Genomic DNA, 22999 nt, shown 5'->3' with positions numbered 1-22999 from the left:
AAATACATTTTTACCTATATGACATTGGGCGCATGGCAAATGTGATCTTCCTGCAGAGGATGCTTACTCATCCTAAGCACCTGATCCTACCTCTATCTATTTAGAGGTCCGTGTTGCTCTGCTTTGCATTTGTATTTCGTTTTATGGATTTTTGAGATGGTTGACAGTTTGTAATTGTCATATTCCATTATATTTCCAACTTTTGATTTTCACGTAAAAGAACATGTAGTCTGCTGTAAATATTTTGGTATTGTTTATTAAAAATTTTGTATTTTTCCTTTTAACTTTATTTTTTAACACCACCTTTCTTAAAAACAAATGTCAGTGTGATTTTCGTTACGTTTTCTGTTTAAGAAAACGATAAATGCCAAAGGGAAAGAAGATAATACCATTTAAAAAAATATTTGTAAATGAATATCATGTCACTCTGCGAATATGATTTAACAATGCTATGATCTTGCGGTAAGATCCCTGGATGAAATCGTTACAAACAATTACAGCTATCGTTTATTTTAGAAAACATAATTATTCAAAAATTTTCCAGACATGCAAATCGCAGAAACACGATGCAAATGGCCTCATTTCTTGTATCAAGAGGTGCAGTAACCGGTGATACTTATCTACTGTTATGTAACTTGTAACCTTGCTATCAATGACCCCTTAGCTTTAAGGAGTCATGTGACTGCAAGATTGTGCATTATCTCCTGCTTTTCTCACGCAGCGGATATGCAGACAAAATAACTGAGACATTCTTGCACGAAACTAGAATAATAAAATGTCTATCAAGAAGCATATTTATTGACAAAGACAGCATATGCAATTATATTCTTTTATTCATGTTATTTCTTTTTCTTTTCTTTCGATACATAAGATCAAAAGAAATGATTAAATTTATCAAAACAAATGTTTTATATTTGAATATAATTTATATGTGCGCAATGTATCTGCGCAAATCGAATTGCTTTCGTCATCCTTAAATAAAAGTTTCTAAAACAGTGATAAAATATGTTCTATAACTCCTTACTACGAAAGCATTGACTTTTTATAGTAAGACGGTTCTTGAAGTGTAAACAGGATAATAATTATGAGATAATGTTGCAAAACAATTCAATATAAACATTCATTTCTAATTTTGAGTCAAATATGTTAACGTGTATTTATTTCATTGTATTGTACATGTATGAGATTTATGTATCTTAAATAAATGTCCAATCAAATGCTTTAAATAGCAGATGTTTTAGATTTCTGAAAATACTCGTTTGAAAGATACGACAACAGTCAAACTTTACAATTACTTATCACAATCTAGTATAAAAGACAGTATAGTACATGCAATAACAATATCGCTGTGTTCTGCATGTGTTATGCCAACATAGCATTTATAGTTTGATACATACCCTGAAACGTGCTCCTACATCAGTTGCACGGTTCGGTTCGTTACGCTTTTTGAACGGTACGGTTCGCTTTGTGAACGGTACGGTTCGTTTTGTTAACGGTACGGTACGCTTTGTGAACGGTACGTTTCGTTTTGTGAACGGTACGGCTCGTTCCTTGTACGGAACGGTACAGTTCGTTTTAGAGGTGTAGTAGCACGTTTCAGGGTCTGTATATATATAGTGTAGTCGCCTCAAGTCAATGAACTATTTACAAAAGGTATGTTTTCTAATTAGACAATACACTTGCACAACACGATACTTAATATTGTAGTTTTGTTTCAATTTATAAATTTGAACTAAATGATTAATCAGCTATTCTGAGGTCAAACAATATTAACATGTGTTGCAGAAAACAAACGTAAGCGATTGGATTAAGTTTATTAATCCTTTGGACATGGCTGGGTAGTATTGTGAATGTTCTTGCGCTAGCGCACCAATGAAAACATGCCCGGCGCAGAGCAATTTCTATTTGTAATGTCTTCTTTACTAAATCATCGTTCTTTTTTTCTTATATTTAATGTAATGGTAGTGGGAAACGATTTGTAAACCATTGCCTTCAAAATGATGAGAAAGGATAATTTATTGCAGGCTAGTTTAAGTCAAAAACATCAAAAATTAATGAATGCTTGAAAAATAAACCGTTTTCAAAATATGAAAAAACACCGTTGTCAGTTTGCTTAGGTAATGGTCTCTATCTTTACGTATAGTTGAGTGTTGTGCATTGTGCACACATATACATTCATTCTCTCGTTTAAATTTTCTGTTTTGATATCAGTGGGTCGAGAATAACACTAGCTTTTGCAGACGACGAATATACTTTGATTTCCTTCCCTTGGGATTTCAAATCACACAAAATGGACATGTTGGGCAAATTGTGTTTCAACGACTGGATATTAGTTTGTATCTCGCTGTGTATGTTAGCATATCTGTGAGTTTACTTTCTTTATTTCTTTAAAACATTAAATTTCTATTGCTGTGTTAATATCGTCAATGAACTATATTCAAGCAACACCAATTTTTATCTGCCTAGAGTGACCTACTTAAGATGTACGTAAACAGTAAAAATGTGCATGAATCATACTTATATACTGAGACAAATGGCATTATGAATTTACAAATTATACTCACCCGTGACTTAACGTAAACATAACACGAGCTTTGTCCATTTAACAAAGAAATAAGAAGATCTCAAGAATGCGGTAAAGCGTTTTTATGCAGTTCGTTTTGAGCCATAAAGACAAATCCATGTTACCTCATAAAAATACTATTCAAATTTCAAAATTGAATAGATAACCTGAACAAAAAAAAAGATAATGTATTTCGTATTTTAAAAATAAGGAAAACTGTTCGGCTTTATTGAGTTTCAGGTATTCCAGATGGGAGTACAGTTTGTTTCGGAAATACGGAATTCCCGGTCCCTTGCCAACACCATTTGTAGGAATTTCACCAAAATACAGAAGGACGGTAAGTATATGATGAGTAAAGAATACATAATGAAGACAGTTATTACCAAGAAAACTACAATGTACCGAGAACTTGTTGTCATTTTTAAAATGTTAACCTACGTTTAAAAAACTTAATTTATATAAGCATATAGTAAAATATGCAAACTTTATGCCAAGATAAATGAATCTTCCCCTTGGTAAACTACAGTTTACGGCAAAAAAAATGTTACATCTTATATGGAGTTCTAAAACTACTCATACAATTTTTTTCGATTCATTTATTTCCGAATTTACTATTTTTTGATTGGTTTTTGAATATATTATATGTTATGCTTATCAAATGAACAGATAAACTTATAATGATTTACATTCAAATTAAGCCGATTTCATGTGTATCTACATTTTGCAGGGCGTTGCTCCTACAGACCAAGAGCTTGCAAGGAAATATGGTGATATAGTTGGGTAAGTAAATACTACATGTTAATTACATTAAACATGGTATGGCTCGTTTCAGATCTTCAAATCTTAATATATACTCCATTGTTCTTAGTATTTGTAAAGAGCTGATTAAATCTGAAGTATTTGATTGGCACTTATAACACAACGCTTATATTTAAATTTGAGCTGTTAAAAATGTACTAGTTTTCTCCTCTTTTTTTCTGTTTGGAAAATGATAGCTGTGATTTGCTTAAGGTCTTTTTTGCTTTCGGTGTTTTCGATTGTGTCTTCTTTAAGTCTTAATGGATTATGGCATGTTCATTTGCATCGTCACTTGTATTGCTTATGATGTTTTACAGAGTATATATGGGTCACCGCCCCCTTTTGTTAGTCTCCAACCCTGACACAATCAAAGCCATCATGGTAAAAGAGTTCTCAAGAACACCAAACCGACCTGTAACTCTCTCTCTCTCTCTCTCTCTCTCTCTCTCTCTCTCTCTCTCTCTCTCTCTCTCTTAAAGTATGGGTATGTTGAATGAACAGAATGAGTAATATCTGTGAAGATTCATACAACAAACAAATTCATGTGGGCATGTTAACACCCATATTAACTAAAATAAAATGTGGGACAAAATTTGTTGGATTATATTTAGAGTACATGAATTGTGTGCAAAATTCTTATGTGTTTTGTAGAAGACATTCTTACCTAGAAATGAAATGAAATATTCACTCCTTAATGCCAACGATGACCAAAGGCGGTTTCTAAGAAACACACTTCTACCGACATTCTCTTCCGGCAAAATGAGAATGGTACATGTTTTATCATTACTGCTTTTATATGTAATGATTGATAAACCAGTTGTTGACTGATCCCGTTTTATTTTCCCATTCTTCTTTTTTTTTAAATTGACAAATTTTATACCGGACAAATTCAAATATCTCAAAATCTATATCCTGTTACACAACTGTGTGTGGGTTAATTCATTATTAGACGAAACCGTTTGTAAGTGTAGAGAGGCAAAAATTACACGACGCGAAAATAATCCTATATACAATATACATGTATCCTGTAAAAGGTTAATGTACAATAGAAAACTGTGGGATATGTGTAACAAAGAAATACTTTTATTCATATAATTTAATGTCAAAAACTGTTCAGTATACTTGCAATAAACTAAGAATTCTATTTATAAACTACTTTGACTTCGTATTATACAGAATAAAATCATAAGAGATGCATGCATTTCAGATGGAGCCTTTGTTTAGAGCCAAATATGAACAACTGTTGGATAACTTGACGGAAAGTGTCAAAACAAGAAAACCAATAGACTTCAAAGAGTACGTTATGATTAAATTACCTAGCATCATTACACACTCTTGTGGCACTGTACAAATTTGAATGAATGGTGGCTGAATAATAATAGAAATGTTACTAAATGGTATAGACTTGTATTCTAGTGTATTCTGTAAAAATTTAGATTCCCATTTTTTGTGGGTAGTGCCTAGCTCTATATGGTTAATCTATTCATTTATAAGTACGATGCGTCGCATTTGTTTTCGCCTTTTGTCCACTTAAAACAATATTGAATTTATGACCAACAAAATGATTATACCTTCACACGAAATCTATTAAAATTTCTTGTTTGTTTTAGATGTCAAGAGATTAACCATATAAAAGAAAAAAATTGTAAAATGACAACTGGCTTATTAAATCATTTTTGTTCTGTGTCGACAAATAAAATATAATACCCTTTTTATTTCACATAGGTTATACTTTTTTAAAATGTCCTTACTTTTTTGGAAAAAAGAATTTCCTTTACATTTAATAATTGTAATTGCCAAATGTTATATCTGAATCCGGAATCTATTGTTCTTATCATATTGGTTTTGTATGTAACGTGTAACTGCACATGAATTTGTAAAATAAAGTAGTTCCTGTGTAGCCATTTTGGTAGTCACACGTGTTGTCCCTGAACCCAACATATTGGCGACGAGGATCGGAGGATGGCGCTTATCATCGGGAAAGTTGGCCCGTTCGACGAGGCGGTCGAGACGTGGGAGTCTTACACGGAAAGGTTAGGACAATACTTCATAGCGAACGACGTACATAACGATTTAAAAGTTCCGTCACTTCTTTCCATAATTGGGCCTCGCCATTATACTCTACTGAAAAATCTGTGCGCGCCAGTTAAACCGGCTGCTATGACATTCGATGAACTCATCAAGAAATTAACAGACCATTTAAGCCCTCGCCCATCGGAAATTGCTGAACGATTTCGTTTTCATAAACGAGAGCAAGGCGCAGGGGAAACTGTTACAGTGTACATAGCGGTGTTTGGCGATCCATTGTGACTTCGGTGACACACTGGATAAGACATTAAGAGACAGGTTTGTGTGCGGTTTAAAGCAAGAACATATTCAAAAGAAGCTTTTGGCGGAGCCAAAACTAACGCTCGAACGCGCAATCCAGACTGCAGTAGCTATGGAAACAGCAAGTCGTGATGCACTAGAACTCCAAGGAAAACGGAAGACGGTACACAAACTTACGGTAAACAAACCGAGAAATAGCACCTACGGAAAACAGAAAACACACAAACCTGTGATGCAGGGGAAGTGCTACCGTTGTGGTGGAGACCACAAAGCAAAGACTTGTAAACATCTGAACACTAAATGCAGATATTGTGACAACCCTGGACACTTAGAAAAAGTTTGTTTTAAGAAACAACGTGACAGTAATGGTGGAAAAGTCCATTATGTTGATGAAGAAACAAGTGACGACAGTGACGAGTATGAACATAGCAGTTACCTGCTGCATTTTGGCGTGAACAAAGTATCCGTGGAGCCTATTATGGTGACACCGAGGATCGAGGGTGTGGAAATCCCTATGGAACTGGACACCGGTGCGGCAGTCTCGATCATATCCAAAGCAAACGTTGAAACGTATTTCAAGAAATACAATCTTCTTCACACAAACGCAAAGCTGAAAACATACAGTGGGGAGGAGATCCAACCAGCTGGAAAATTAAAAGTGATGGTTGAACTGAATAATCAGAAAGAAACATTAGACTTACTGGTTGTAAACAATCAAGGACTAACTATCATGGGGAGGAACTGGTTACAGCAGTTGAAGCTCAACTGGAAAGAAATCAAATCCATCAGATGTGATGAACAGAACGTGAAAGTGAAAGCTATCCTAGACAAACACAAGAAAGTGTTCGAACCAGGCATCGGCAAACTCAAGGACATGAGAGGGAAACTTACTCTACAGGATGGCGCCAGCCCGAAATTTTGCAAAGCGCGTGAAGTTGCGTACTCACTTAGACCACGTGTGGAAGAAGAACTCGACAGACTACAACAAGCAGGAGTTATCTCACCTGTGAAATTCAGCGATTGGGCTACACCCATCGTACCCTTACCTAAGGCGAACGGCAAAGTGAGAATTTGTGGCGATTACGAGGTGACTCTAAATCCTGCCATGAAGATCGAACAATATCCGTTACCGAAAATAGCAGACATATTTGCATCCTTAGGCGGTGGACAGAAATTTAGCAAGATAGACTTGACCCAAGCTTATCTACAGATGGAAGTTGATGAAGTTTCAAGAAATCTACTCACCATCAACACCCACAAGGGACTATTCTGTTTCAACAGACTTCCGTTTGGGATCGCGTCAGCACCTGCTATCTGGCAAAGAGCAATGGATCAAGTCCTGACAAACATTCCGAAAACTAAGTGTATTTTGGACGACATGATCATAACAGGATCAACAGATGAGGAACACTTGCAGAACCTCAGTCTTGTGTTACAGAGACTTGAACAGTATGGGTTAAGAGCTAACCTGGACAAGTGTCAATTTTTCAAAGACCAGATTAGCTATTGTGGACACGTGATAGACAAAGCCGGGTTACACAAGTCAAATGAGAAAACAAACGCTGTTGAAAATGCACCGACACCCGAAAATGTGTCCCAATTACGTTCATTCTTGGGCTTGGTTAATTACTACCATAGGTTCCTGCCGAACCTTGCTACAGTAGTTGGACCGCTCAACGAGTTGCTACAGAACAACAAGAAGTGGACATGGACAGCCAAATGTGACGACGCATTTGCAAAAGTGAAAGAACTGATCACATCCGAACAAGTTCTGTGCCATTATAATCCGACATTACCTGTACGGCTAGCTACTGATGCATCACCCTACGGAATAGGGGCTGTACTCTCACACGTCATGGAAGATGGAACCGAACGTCCCATTGCGTGTGCTTCTCGCTCGTTGACAAAGGCGGAGAAGGCATATTCCCAGATCGATAAGGAAGCTTTGAGTATCTACTGGGGAGTACAGAAATTTCATACTTACCTGTACGGACGTCATTTTACGTTGATCACAGACCACAAACCACTTGTGAGCATTTTTCACCCTGAAAAACAGCTACCTGCAATGACAACTGCTAGATTGCAGCGCTATGCTATATTTTTATCGAGCCACAATTACAGCATAGAATACAGAAATACTGCAAATCATGGAAACGCAGATGAATTATCAATACTACCCTTGTCTGCACCCAGTACCAGTACAGATGAAGAAACTGATGCTTGTAATGTCTTTTATTCTTCACAGTTTGAAAACTTACCTGTTACTTGTGACACTGTAAGAAAAGAGACACAACGTGATCCAGTCTTATCGCAAGTGCTAGACATTGTCTTACAAGGAACTCGTGACTTTCCTCCTGAGAACGACTTCAAAACATACAGGAATAGGAGCAAGGAACTTACTGCTAAACAAAACTGTCTACTTTGGGGAAACAGAGTCGTTATTCCTGCAACACTTCGAAGTGAAATATTGACAGAACTTCATAAAAGTCACCCAGGAATCGTCAGAACGAAGAGCTTAGCGAGATCTTATGTATGGTGGCCCACTCTTGACAGCGACATTGAAGAAATGTGTCAGCACTGTGTTGATTGTCAACAATACTTACCAAAACCCGAGGCAGCTCCTGTTCATCCCTGGGAATGGACTGGTTCTCCGTGGGAGAGGGTTCATGTGGACTTTGCTGGACTATTTAAAGGACAGATGTACTTCATTCTGGTAGACTCGCATTCAAAATGGCCAGAAGTTGTGCGCATGTCTTCAACAACAGCAACTGCGACCATCAACGTCCTTAGAGATATCTTCGCACATCTCAGACTACCGAAAACATTGGTTTCCGACAATGGACCGCAATTTGTTGCTGATGAATTCAAGACATTTTTGCGACAAAATGGAGTGAAACATGTGACATCATCACCTTATCACCCCAGGACAAATGGACTGGCCGAACGTTTCGTGAGGAGTTTCAAAGCAGCCATGAAGAAACACAGCAAAATAGCCTCTATGGAGATTGACATTTTCCTCATGACATATAGAGTGACTCCACACGCTACCACAGGAGAGAAACCTGCGAAATTACTTATGGGGCGAAACCTTAGAACACGCTTGGACCTACTGAAACCTGACACCAGCAATAAAGTGCGACAGAAACAGGACAAAATGAAGCTGTCGAAACACACAGGATCCACGTGCGCCAATTCACCGTTGGACAATCCGTGATGGTTCGAGACTAAGAGGAAGTGTACCATGGATTCTTGCTACAGTAACGTCTTGTTTAGGACCACTCACATACGAGGTGAAGACCAAGGAGGAAGGAGTGTGGCGTCGGCTCGTGAACCAGATGAGAAGAGCTTCAGAAACCTTGACAGAGAAAACTGCACAAGACACATTGCGCCAAAGCTATTCTCAGCCGATGGAAACACCTGCAGTACCGTTTACCTACCCTACCGGTTCACCGGAAGTGTCAGATCGTCCGTCATCGCCGTTGAAAGTGCCGGACACTCCGAAGACAGACCGCTCCGTCGTCAGCAAATCTCCTGTTGAGACGAGGCAAGCTGTGCTACAGACGCCTACCGCGGAACGACGGTACCCAACACGAATTCGCAAACCAACTGAGCGCCTGATTACAGTGATGTGAATTTGTGTTTTTTATTTGTGCTGAGGCATAATAATCCTCATTAAGTTCAGTATTGTGAATTCAAAAGTTTGAAATTTTGTAAAATTTAGTTATATGTTACATTCAAGAAATGAACCAAAACATTTGTGTATCTGTGGACATTGATATTAAGGGGGGAGGATATGTTATATCTGAATCCGGAATCTATTGTTCTTATCATATTGGTTTTGTATGTAACGTGTAACTGCGCATGAATTTGTAAAATAAGGTAGTTCCTGTGTAGCCATTTTGGTAGTCACACGTGTTGTCCCTGAACCCAACACCAAATATGTTTTTCAGTGTTTTTGGCGCTTATACATTAGATGTCATCGCTTCAACTGGTTTTGGAATGAATATCGACTCTCAAAAAAATCCGGACAATGACTAAGAAATTCTTAAACATTTCCTTTACTTCGATTTTGATACTTATTCGTAAGTTAATACATTCTTGTCTTTTTAAATAATATGACCTCTCAGATTCTCATGAAGTGCTCAAAAACCGATGTAAATATATTATGACATGTTAATAATGTACATGCATTGATTTTATGATCTCATCCTGTATATTTCTTTTAATGCGAATAAACGGAAGACCCTACATGACATAAAAAGAAATGGAAATATATTTTTCATTTTGTTTTCAGAATTTCTGAGACATCTTTTTCTATTTGTACGTGACACAATATTTTTTCCTCTTCTTTATGCTTTAGTGATATTTCCAAAAATTGATACCTTTTTATACTGGCTGGGAATGTCACCTTTCAATCGACTGGAGATTCTGTCATTCTTCCGGCTACTGTCGTTGTACTTTTAGTAAAACTGCTTCGATTATAATAATTATGTTCATTTTGATATGGATTTTTTTGTTACTAGAAGCCCGTGGACCTGCTGCAGCTGATGTTGAATGCACATCATGACACAGGCGTCAATGAGTCCGAAAACATTCATAGCTACGAAGGAGATGAAAACAAATGGAAAACGAGAAGTAAGTTTAAATACTTCCTAATAGCAATTGCATGAATACGTGATAATAATAAATTTGTGGTCAAATATGTATGTAAAAAAGGGCATTAGGAGGACTGGATGGCCGTTGCCATTTTAGGCCATGTTTACTTCCTTTAAGCAAAGAACCCTATGCAAAAATAAAAGGAAATGTTCAATTTTAAAGCGAACTATAAACATAGATTGTTTGAAGTTTTAATAATAGTTTATAGCCCAACATATCATATTTAAAAGTTTAAGGCAGATATAATGATGAAATTGCTCACCATAGAGCGTCATTAAAGTGAAGATTAGAATGTAAGTGAATTTCACATTACACATGGTTTCCAAGATTTTATTGATTTGTAAGCCTTACTATGGATGAGATTGTGGGTAATTCTATTCTTTTTCTGTTGGTGGGATACGACACCACGTCCAATGCCTTGGCCTTTACTGCTTACAATCTGGCCACTCACCCCGACTGTTAAGAAAAACTCATCGAAGAAATAGACGCCATTATGGGCAAGGTCTGTTATTTTTGCAGATCTTACACTATTGTATTGATTATTATGCAATAGAATATTGCAATCTATGGTTTCTTTTCTATAACAAATAAGAGCACAAAATTTATTTTACGAGAACGGATACTTTTTTACAATACGAAAATTTAAACTGACTGTTTGATATGTCACCCGAGCGAAACGCATGCAAAACGATCGCTATTCACTTTCATACGACTTGGCTAACATACATTGATAGGAGCCACCTAATTACGACAATGTCCAGAAACTGGAGTACCTAGAGAGAGTTTTCTGTGAGACTCTGAGGCTGTATCCGTCAGCATGCAGGTACATTTAAACTCAAGTGCGAAAAGAGACATAATTTTTTGTCTGTTCGAAATATATATTTTAAAACTTACGTAAACTGAGAGCCACATAGCTTTATTGTGTGTAATAAAACACACACCTTTTTCAATGGGTGGCACTGTCGATCTATTTGTTCATCCATTTTTTTTACAGACCAGTGAGCTACAGATCACAGCTACTACATATAATAGTTCAATATCAAATTTCCTAGTAGAATAATTGGAATTCCATAGTTTTCAATCACCATTAATTATAACATTTACATTAACTATATTATTCTTAACATTCTAACGGCACAAAAACTGCATAAACTATAATGACATTTGCAGGACTCATAGACTTGCAGAGAGGGATATTGTGATTGAAGGATACACTGTTCCCAAAGGTACGGACATCTCCTTTCCAATCTACAGTATCCACAGGGACTCACGGTTCTGGGAAAATCCGACCAGATTTGATCCTTAAAGGTACCAATTTATACGACATATTATGTTATAGCTAAATGACAGAAATATTGTATATTGTCCTTTTTAAAAATTAAGATGTTCAACAATTAAAATGTGTCATGTTGTATATGTTTTACTTGTTAAAATATATTTTATCGGTAATGAGTATCTATTGATGCATGTACTTCATTGATCAATAACCATTTCTACGGTCAGTCAATTATGATTTAATTAAAAGATTTACTCCGGAAAACAAGGCTAAGCGGCACCCATACGCTTATTTACCCTTTGGACATGGTCCCCGTAGCTGTATAGGCATGCGCCTTGCTCAGGTCGAGATGCGGTTAGCGATTGTCTCCAATCTACAACACTACAGATTCAAAACGTGTGAAGAGACAGAAGTGAGTAAGAAGCTAAACTATTGATGATTGGATTAACACTCGACACGCGAGTGGTCGTTTATTTAATAATTCGATCATATTTAGTAAAATTTACGCCATTTAGAGGGCGCGAAGCGTAAATTTTACATTATATGATGTAAATAAAGAACATAACCCACGTTTTCATTGCTTGACCAAAATGTCGGCGCCAATCAGATATTATATCTCTTTTATCTACGGCTTCCTTAGCTGTCAATCAAAACGTGACTGCTGGAACTTGAAGAAATTCTTATTGATTAAAAACATCACTTCATAGAATATCAAGCGACTCCTGATTGGATGAAAAAGTTCGTTTTGTTCTAAATGTTGATAAAACTTAGATTTGTTCGATAAATGCACCGGATTTATTGGTTTGTTTTTTTTCTAGATTTGTATGTTCAATTGTTTCGAATGTGAATGTTTATAGTCTTTTAAAGGGGCATGGTCACAATTTTGGTTAAAAATTATTTTTCCGATTCTAATATTAACATTGCTTCAGAAAGGCATTTTAATAGGCAACCGAAATCTAATTGTCATTTGTTAAGTTAAAAACGAGTTGTAACAGAGCTTGAAATTCTTCGCTATATAAACAAAGCGTTTGTTTACATTTTGAACGTTGAAGTAAAAATTTCAGTTTTAAACCTAAAACAAATGTTTTAAACATAAGGAACTGTTTATCTATGCTTAAAATAAAAAAAGATATACAAATAAGCTGGAAGAAGATTTTTACTGGTATATTGAACCTATATAAACAAAAACAGGACACGAGCCTTGTTTACATGACAAAGAATTGTGAGCCCTGTATCTTGCTTATAACTCTACGATTGACTCTAAAATTTGATTTGATCATTAGAAATGCATTTCTTAAGTATTGTAAATAATAAAAACATAAAAATAGAATTTGACCAAAATCGTGACCATGCCCCTTTAAGAAGTGTACCTGTTTATACGAATTGAGTACTATCATAAAAAATGCATGGCATATTCCATGACATTTAACCGTTTCTTTACATTACATATACTTTGATTTTCCAGATTCCTTTGAAGCTTTCCAAAGCAAACCTTCTGAAGCCAGAAAACGGCGTCAAACTGTTGTTGGAGTCACGAAGCTAAAAGACAGCTCGCCAAGGATCACAAAAGCGTTTCATTTGAAATATACATAAAACATGCAGAAAGAGTTCTATTGAAAATTATGGTGCCCTAACAATGTAAACAAAACTAATTATATAAAAAATCTATGCAAAATTTTATTCGTAAAATTGCTGCTTGACGAAAAGGGGGTACTTCTGCTTGTAAAGTTATCTTCTGTTCCTAAAATGTAATGAACAACAAGAAATGCTTGTAATAATTTTGAAGGTAAATGTTAAATAAAATGGATTTAAAATGATGATTATGCAATTGAAACAAAATTGCAAGTCATTAGTCCGTTTTTAAATGAGCTCATATTGTGTTGAAGTACACTGAGTGGTCATTAAAATTAGTCACAAGATCTACCTCAACTCTATATTCAGTAAAGAAAAAGCCATCAATTTTTTCCTCTAAAATTTTACAGAGCTCTTTAGCAAAAGGAGATTTATTTGGTCTTAAATGACCACGACCATGGCCATTCAGCTCTTTTTAAAGAAAATAAAGAAACCATTTTATTCTTTTTTATTCCAATTTAGTTAACAGTCAACTTAACATAACTAAACAAAATCATTTCCACGAGTCAATTAAATAAAATGTATAGTTAACAATGTTACCAGATATACATCCCTCCTATTTACGTAGTCACATAACATAGCTAAGTTATTGTCAAAATGTAAATTAAATAGTATTCACAGAGCATTTAAGTCATTTGTTCACTATCAAAATATGAATATGGCAATTCCAACCAAGGAATATCATTTCAATGCATGCTATGTAAATAAAATGTATCTTAAATAATTAAAAAAAAACATGTCTTCCTATACATCCTTATATATGTTTTATACTATTTTTTTTATAAAATAGCATGTACACTATAAACATAAAATCAATTATGTAAGTTACATGTACTACCATTCTCAATATTTTTATCGACAATAAAACTACGAATATGATATGAGGAAAAACTAAACCATAAACATTGACCCTCTTCTATAAATTCATTATACAATAAAATTCAAACAAATACACTTTATATAAGGCTTTAGCACTTTGATCCAAAGTTTTTTGTTTATACGCTGTATATGTGTCTGTGTAACTTTAGCGCTTTCTTTGTTCACTATAATTCATCTCTTGATTCCTACATGTAAGGAAAGACAATCTTCCAAAATAACCTTTTCATTTAAAATTGCATGACATAACCTTTGAAACTAAAGTGGAGAATACACACACATACTCCACACACATAACCGCACACATACACACTCAACACACATAACCACACACTCACACACTCCATACACACAACCACACACTATACACAAACACCCCAGACCATATATAAAATGCACCCAATTCAACAAAATATTTATTAAACAAAAATTTTGATAATAGAATCCAGAATATGCGCCGGCTTCTGTGGAAAATGGAATGTATTCAAAATAAAATACATTTAGTGACAAAAAGGAATGCATGAATTAAATTAGTACAAAAATAAAAATTAAAGTCATTAGGGTTTGATAATTCACTACGACACAATATATTGATTTACATTTCAGTACGGTTTGTGTGGAATTACATATAACACACGAAATAATCCTCGATAATTAAAAGAAATTTAACGAGACCGAGTACAGATCGAGTACGCACGCTTTCGCGCAGCGTTTCATTTGTATTATGGCGTCATCCTTTCGCTTGGTTGACGCCATGACGTGATAGATTCAACTGCAAATATTCAGCAAAATTTGTTGAAAATAGCTAGTTTGATGAGTACAATTGATATCATATTTTGGAATAAACATAAAGCTCTCGAAGTATAAACTATATATGGGCTCGGGTAGAGGGTTCAGCAAGCCTATCCCTTCTGTAACGTTTTCTTAACCCGCCTCAATATAGCTTAAATCATATATTTCAAAACAGTTATCATATATTTTATGTTAATGATCCTTAATATGTGATGTGATATATTTATTTAATACTTAAATATGTCTGAATGTTTTAATTATACTATAAAGATCACCATTTCCGCCTTTGTGAAGTAAATAATAGCCATCATAGGACAAATTTTGGACATTTGTCATACAAAAAAAAAACTTTGATAAGACCCCTTGAACAAACCAGGAGGTTTTTTTTCTCCATTTGATGCCTTTTAGCAATTACTTTAATATGTAGAACACAAAAAAATCCCTGAGGCAGAAGTTGTTAAAAAATGTAAAAAATGTGCAAAATAAATACATTTTAAGCAAAATCCCATAGGGTCCTATGTTAAAATTTAACAAACTTAAAAATGAACCCTTAAACAAACGGTGTGGTAAATGTCTTCTTTTTTAAATCTTTAAATAATAATCATATCAGTAGAACATCTAGGGCATAACAAATTAGACCCGGCCTCGTTAAATTAATAAAAATATAATAATTAATCATTTAATTTAAACCGACTGAAAAAAAAGATATATGGACCATGTGTGGATGTAGGTTTATATTTTTTTTTCAAAACCTGTGATTTTTCGTGCGCAGTGAATTGCAAGTTTATTGTTAGTATCGCATGCACTAAAATTATCAAGTCTAACCCACATTTTCTTTGTAGAGACACGGTTCTATGTACATTCTGCATGTGTTGTCACAAGTGTGCACTTTTGAAAAAAAATACTCCAATTCACACAGTATTAAGTAACAAAGTAATTTTGTTCTCTAAAATCTTATTGTTATGTTTATGCAGTGTATAAACAGCATCAACTGCCAATTAGCGGTAAGTAGAATTTACCAAGAAGAAAGTGAATGGTTAGGGGCGGACCTGTACTGTTTACAACCGGTGCAGTTGTTGAAATGGAACGTGACACGACTGAGAAAGCACTACAAATACCATTTGATATTTGATGCCACCTATCAGTTTCCCAACGTAAAATTAAATTTTATAATTACAAAAAAATTAATGTAGTTTATAAATGGATACTATTAGTAAACAAACTTGGATAATCTATTTATCAATGTATTACATTAAACGAAATTATTATTGTTCTTGAAGAATTTTTTTCATTTCTACCCAACCAAGAGGTAAAAATTTATTTAGTAGGTACTTTATATTATTATGACACTGTCTGTGATCACTTGCGTGTCGTTGTTCATCATGCACCTATTGCCCCGTACTACTACAATGTAAATTGTTCAATGTACGTCCACTTTATCCACGAAATCTACAATTTGAAAGACACCAATGCTGCAATACACTATATTTACATTCAGTGTATATTTTCCCTAAGGTTTGCATTGGAAATGTGCAACGTTTAATTTTCTATGGACACACTTTGCTAATTAATGCATAATGCGAACAGATAGAAACGTCTTTACGTGTTTTGAGTATATTTGATTTTGTTAGATTAAATGAAACTTTCAATCATACACAACCGATTTGATATGTACTTTTGAAAAACAATTATTTATATATATATATATATATATATATATATATATATATATATATATATATATATATCTATTCCTTAATGAAAAAGATTTTATCCACAAAATTTCTGGCACTAAATTGTTTTTCGCGGAAGCTAATTCAAGAGGAAGTTAATATGGTTGTTCCATGTATGTTTCATACCCCTGACTAAGGGCGCAAATAATAGCTTTATAGCGGCGATTAACAAAATTTCATACAAACAAATATCAGTATGAAAATAAAGATATTAGCATTGAATGCTTATGTTTGGATGTCGTCGGTCCTTTGACACACCGCGCTAATGCGCAGTATTCAATTTGGCTGCACCGCTTGGTGTGTCATAGGACCGACGACATCCAAGAATAAGCATTCAATGCTTGTATGAATACGCACAACAGTTTCCAATATATATCTACGTAATAAAATCCTAAAAAGTTTCACAGATTAGTTCTTCAGTTTTCTTATGAATGCAAATGATTTAAGATTTATACGGTTAAAGAGTAGCAGCAACGTTAGTAAAAATTAATTATTAATAACTATTTACTTTGATTAGATCGTATATAAGGCCTCGTTATAGAAAGAATATTTACATATGTAATGGTAATGCATTGCAATGCATTATATGTTTTCAAAGTAATGCTAGTAATGTGTAATGCCACAAATTTAGCATTACAAGTAATGGTAATGCATGAACATGAAGTGCATTCTTTTCCAAAATCTAGTGTAATGCTGGCATTACATGGCAATACTTTGCATTACTCTTTGCATTACTATTTTTTTATGCATGTTCATTTTCATGAAATGGTGATGAATTGATTAAGTTAAATTGTATTTGATTATTTATTTTTTTTAAATAAGAAAAAGCAGTTTTTTTAGGTGTATGATTAAAATATGACTTAAAATCCAAATAGATTGTCAATATTAAGAATGTTATGTCATTTGGAAAAATTAACTCCAATCAGTTGTGCATTTGATGAATTCTTTACTGTGAAGAATGTGTTAACAACACACATTGCCCCAAGGATAATCTGAGTATCAAAACAATCTAGTGCTAAACATCTCAATTCCAACCGTCTCTAGGCTGTGTTCCATTAGAATAGAGAACAGACATACACCCTTAAAAGCAAAAGATAATGCACTGTCCAACCATGATCTCTGAAAGTTTAAAAATTACTTCCAGTATTGTAACCCATTTGAAAATAATTTCTCTCTCTCTCTCTCTCTCTCTCTCTCTCTCTCTCTCTCTCTCTCTGTGGTGTATATTAAGTACAAAAGTTTGGACGGATAGATTTTTTTATTGCTTGTACATTTATATCTTAGATTTTCAAACCCGGCATGATGCAGCTTAAAGATGAAACCTTTGAAACTGTGATGATTAAAAAGTGCAACAGCAATCTTTAAAAAAAAAATTAAAACTTATTGACTTTTCACAAAATTATGGAATGGTAATGCATTACTTTACTCATGTAATGGTAATGTAATGCATTACTTCAAGAAAATTAAGTCATTGAAATGGTATTTTAATGCCCAAATTAATGAAGTAATGGCAATTTTATGCATTACTTTACAATATAGTTTGCCCCAAGCCTGATATGAAGTCACCATTGCAAACAAAACTTTTGAAAAATTATCAGCACTGACAAAATAAACATTAGCAAGAACTATAATCACATCAGACTCGTGTTATCAGTTACAAAATTTCTAAACAATTTAAAGAAACCTTATTTCCTTTTCTCCTCTAAATATTTAAATGTTGATAGTCCATTTTGTTGTTTTTGCTTTTCTGACCAAGTAAGATTGTGAAGTTCATTCAAAGAAACTTTTTCTGTTACGAATTAATTTTACTTTGAACATTACGCTATTTTTTAAACCAAGGCCGCGGAATCAAAGTTTCCGGAAAAATCAATGTTTAAACCCCGATATCTCTGTAATGCATCGTCCGATTTTAAAACGGCTTTCAGTGTTAGATTCAGCTTAATAAGCTCTACAAAACACATATTCTTTTTCGATTTGATCAGAAAATTCATTTTTTCGAAAAATTTGTTTCACTTCCGGTTTCGACCGGAAGTGACAAAATACATTTTTTTGGTCAAATGCCATAAGTAAATCCGCAGATTACCAATCACAGAAAATTTCAAGTCTTTATAAACAACCGTTTACTAGAAAGTCCTGGACAAAATCACTTTTTGAAAATTTTTAAAATGACGTAACTAGAAAACGGAAGTGATTTCATGGCTGAAACTGTAAAAGCTTCTAGGGACAAGAATTTAACATAATCTCTGAAAATTTCTTGCAAATCGGTTGAATAGTTTTTGAGATATAAAGCAAAAAAGAAGTCAGAAAGAAAAACAAGAAGATTAATAATAATAAAAAAAAACAATAGAATAACAAGAGGGTCTTCCGTTGAAAACGGAAGACCCTAAAAAGAATTATCAACAGAATCAGTACGAGGTCTTCCGTTGAAAACGGAAGACCTTAATTAAAAATCAGTATCAGGTTTATTGTAGTTGTGTTGTAGTCTTTGAAGTTGCATGAACAAAATACATGTAGTTTTCAAACTGTTTTTCAGTTATTTTCCGGTACAAAATTCTAAGCCACCTCTTGCACGAAAAGGGTCTTGAAAGTTTACTAAGACACAAAACATAGCTGGAAAAAATGTGATGCTTATGTATCTGAACTGGTGTGGGATGTGCCTCAGTATTTCATAATGTTTTACTCTTTTATTGGCACGTTCTACGTGTATTCTAGATTTTGCAATTTTCCTGCAAAGCTGAACTTCAGGAGGTGTGTACTGAGATGTGTTGTCAAAAACGGGGGGATATTAAGATGTACACCTTGTGGTAAAAGTTTATGTATTGTGAACCCCTTATCTGCTAGAATCATATCACCAAAATACATTTGATGCAAAATTCCACAATGCTCAACTTGTGCTACTTCTGATGTGTTGATGGATGGATTTCATTACCAGGAACATCCTGAGTAATCTCAGTTGCCTCTAACACAATACGACATTAGCTGAAATCGCCAAAACTTGTTGGCATTGACCTTTTACAATTCTGCAAAGATTGAATGTTGTGCTCTACAAGTACAAACAGTACTTCATGCATTGCACATATCTGTGATGTAACTATATTATTTATTGATTTCGCACTTGTATTGAACCTCTCGGAAAGATCTAAAAGTGGGGTGTTCATGGTAAGTTTCATAAGGGTCATTAACAGTTGATCACTTTGTGAAATAAATAAGGGAGTCCATTCGGCAATGTACTTTATGGTAAATCTTATCATTGCATCGATGGCTTTAAACATGTCTGTTCGAAGACTTGTATACATCAACATCTGTATTATAACATAATAGTGTAACGTGCAAGAGGGTCACTGCCTGTGTTCCCCCGCGGGCCCGTACCGGAGATAGAATCGGATAGCCCTGATTGCTGCCAATATTTACAAGTGCAGACTTTAATCACCGCTCCTGCACATATATAGGGATTCAACGTTACGCAGGCAGTGATAACCGCACACCTACGCAACTCAACAGGTACCAACGTAAACGCAAGCAGGGATGACCGCACACTTGCGCCAACAACGCAACATAACGCAAGCAGGGAGTGCTGCACACTTGCGCTAGAAAGGCCAGAACACCAGCAGGAATGACCACACATTAGTGCTCCGCCGCAACCACCACCAATACAAGCAGGGATGACCGCTCACTTGTATTAATGCGATACAGAGCAGGGATGACCGCACACTCTGTATCGTAGGTTAAATCACACGAAGATTAGAAAGAGCAGGGATGTCCACACACTCAATCTATCCGTACCTGTTCAAGTTTAACCCCAAACAGTCGTTCTTCGAAACTCAATAGACACTGTCCCTATATATGTGCCTGCCAAAAATAATTCCTAGTATCTCAAAACGGGGAAATAAAAATAAACAAACTAATCCGGCCTAACCCCAAACTACTTATGCATAACAACTTATTTACAAAGAATATTTATTATTGTATAAAATATAATCATCACACTAATTGGTAATAATTGGTAACATTAATTAAATAATCAAAAATCAATTAATCAAAGGGGAATAACTCTTGCTAAAAATACATCAATAAGCTGCCCGCTTCAATAGTATCCTTTATGTCGCATTAACTCATAACTGGTATTTAAATATGGGTTGAAAACTTTAATAGATAAAATTCAACAATATTCTTTTATATGAAATAAATAAAAAAATATTACATCTGTATGTAAAACAAAAATTTAATGATTTCAATAAAAAGAAAACTGTCGAGCAGTCTAATTTGAAACAAATTTTCACTTTCAGGTTCCAATTGATTAAATGTCCTTGTTGATTTAAAACTGTCCAGCAGTCAATCCATTTTCATTAACAAACACTGAAAATAAAAAAAATAAACCACAAACATCTTGTTCTAAAACACACGATAGCAAATATTAATCATTAAAAACAATTACAATTTAAGAAATTATATTGTGATAATTAAGATTTATCATGCACTTAACAATTAACATACCTTACTTTCATCTCCTAATATATCCTCTAGTGTAAAGGCTCTTTTCAAAGACATTGCCTGAATCCGGTCTGTAAGTTGTTTAACTTGCAGCTTTATGTTCTAAACAAATGAAAGTCAGACATAGAAAATTTACAATAATAATTTAATAATTCAAATTTACCTCGATATTTTATTTGGATCCTCGAAATCAAAAAACAGCTCCATGGGAAAATTGTAGACCCATTGTCTTTTACTCCGTCCTTGAAATGACAACTGCAAATGCTACTTGTATTGAAAAACTACACGATCACGCTTCAATAAACTTAATGGGAAATGAAATTCAAATGAATTTTATTTTCTACGAATAATAGGCTTACAATTATTGTGTTATTTACATTTATCAGTGATTTTCACCACTGATAACGTTATGCAAGTCATACCTGATACGACATATATTTTTAGTGACTGATGTCGTTTGATCTGTACTGTGTTGATTTGTATGCCGTACATGTTAAATGTGTACGAATTACACGAGGATGAGAAAAAGAGAAACAGAAATCGGTTATGAATTTATTTTGAGGTACTGCAAGTCATTGTTTATGGAACACTTCAATGAGGTATGCACTTGTGTTTCTACTCTAGATATATGTTGGTATTTAGGTTTCTTATTTTCTGAAAAAAAAAATTAATAAATACAATTATCACTAAATGAATACTGTTTTTTATTTGTAAAGAGTAATTAAAACCTCAAAAGAAACTTTCTTCTATCTTTTACGGGATTTTTTTTGGTCAAAATACGAACGACAATGCCTATACCATGATATTATCTTAATTAAAATCACGTTATTTCATATTTCAAAAACCAACATTAATTTAGATAGACCTATATGTAAAAATATTGAAAGGAGGAAAGAAAAGGACGACATTATTCAAATGTTCATATATATATATATATATATATATATATATATATATATATATATATATATATATATAGATATACTTTTTTTTCAAATATATAATACAAATATTAGTGTTATACAATGTTAATTATTTTCTGTGTTTTTTTAATAGAAATAACAAAACGAAAGCAAGTAATTAAAACTACCCAACACCCACTGGAGATAAAACTATGATAATCCCTGCACTAAAATACTTTATTGTATCAAAGTCCAATTGTTGTATATTGAATGTTTATCAGGAATATCACAAGCTTTAAACAGTTGACTAACAAAATGTCCTCTTTCTGAGAGTTGCCTGTATTGTATAAACTATAAAATTTAATTGCATTAAACTGTATTGAAGACAAAGTCCGGATTAATTATTCCTCCTAAGAATTTAAGGATTACAATTGGTCATATTGGCCCACCTTATGGTCTGACCTCTGTCCAAGGGCCGCCGAAGTTCACAACTTTAATAATTTTAATAGTAGCAGATTATGCAACATCTGCAATATATAAAAAAGTGTGCACTTAATTAGTTAATGTTAACTCTTTCGAACAGCCAAAATGACGGGTAGTTTAAAAAAGCATTGTATTAGAAACATATGTACATACATTATGCGATCAATTCAATAACACATTAGTCTTCACATTGTTTGAAGAATGAAAGTATGCAGAAAGAGGCAATTTATGTACTGTTGTAAAGAATTACAGAAATTATAAAGAAACAAAAACACAGTTAGAGGATATCTAAATTGTGTATCACCAACCTAGTGGAAAAGGCGTATATATTTGCGAATATAAACACATTCCAACGAGTTGGATTAAGCAAATAATCGATAACACAGTTAAGACGTTCTATTTATCTTATACATTGTACGATATAATTCATGTTAAGGGTTTTGACAAAGTCTTTTAAATGACACGAATT

At 34.1% G+C, this 22999-nt stretch overlaps 2 protein-coding genes and 1 pseudogene across 2 annotated transcripts in view; all 3 read left to right on the top strand.

Annotated features, from left to right (window-relative positions):
• LOC136276429 (cytochrome P450 3A19-like) overlaps nucleotides 1–13230 on the top strand; it is a 49251-nt pseudogene extending 36021 nt beyond the window's left edge.
• LOC117688438 (putative 2'-deoxynucleoside 5'-phosphate N-hydrolase 1) overlaps nucleotides 1–22999 on the top strand; it is a 361826-nt gene that overhangs the window by 217479 nt on the left and 121348 nt on the right. The window lies entirely within an intron of this gene.
• Nucleotides 2057–4242, top strand: LOC117688436 (cytochrome P450 3A24-like). Its single transcript, XM_066088475.1, has 5 exons — nucleotides 2057–2364; nucleotides 2804–2900; nucleotides 3291–3343; nucleotides 3679–3775; nucleotides 4013–4242. Exons 1-5 carry the CDS (start codon nucleotides 2291–2293, stop codon nucleotides 4187–4189), a joined length of 498 nt encoding a protein of 165 aa, XP_065944547.1. The 5' UTR covers nucleotides 2057–2290; the 3' UTR covers nucleotides 4190–4242.

Source organism: Magallana gigas, chromosome 1 (genome assembly GCF_963853765.1).
Source record: "Magallana gigas chromosome 1, xbMagGiga1.1, whole genome shotgun sequence".
In the NCBI taxonomy this organism is placed as follows: Eukaryota; Metazoa; Mollusca; class Bivalvia; order Ostreida; family Ostreidae; genus Magallana; species Magallana gigas.
This window is presented reverse-complemented; position numbering and strand designations above follow the sequence as displayed.

What these genes read in the sequence shown, in the direction of transcription:
- LOC117688436 (XM_066088475.1), top strand. Translation starts at nt 2,291, where the DNA reads ATGGACATGTTGGGCAAATTGTGTTTCAACGACTGGATATTAGTTTGT. An exon ending in CTGTGTATGTTAGCATATCT is followed by an intron (nt 2,365 to 2,803) that starts GTGAGTTTACTT and finishes ATTGAGTTTCAG; the next exon opens with GTATTCCAGATGGGAGTACA. An exon ending in CACCAAAATACAGAAGGACG is followed by an intron (nt 2,901 to 3,290) that starts GTAAGTATATGA and finishes TACATTTTGCAG; the next exon opens with GGCGTTGCTCCTACAGACCA.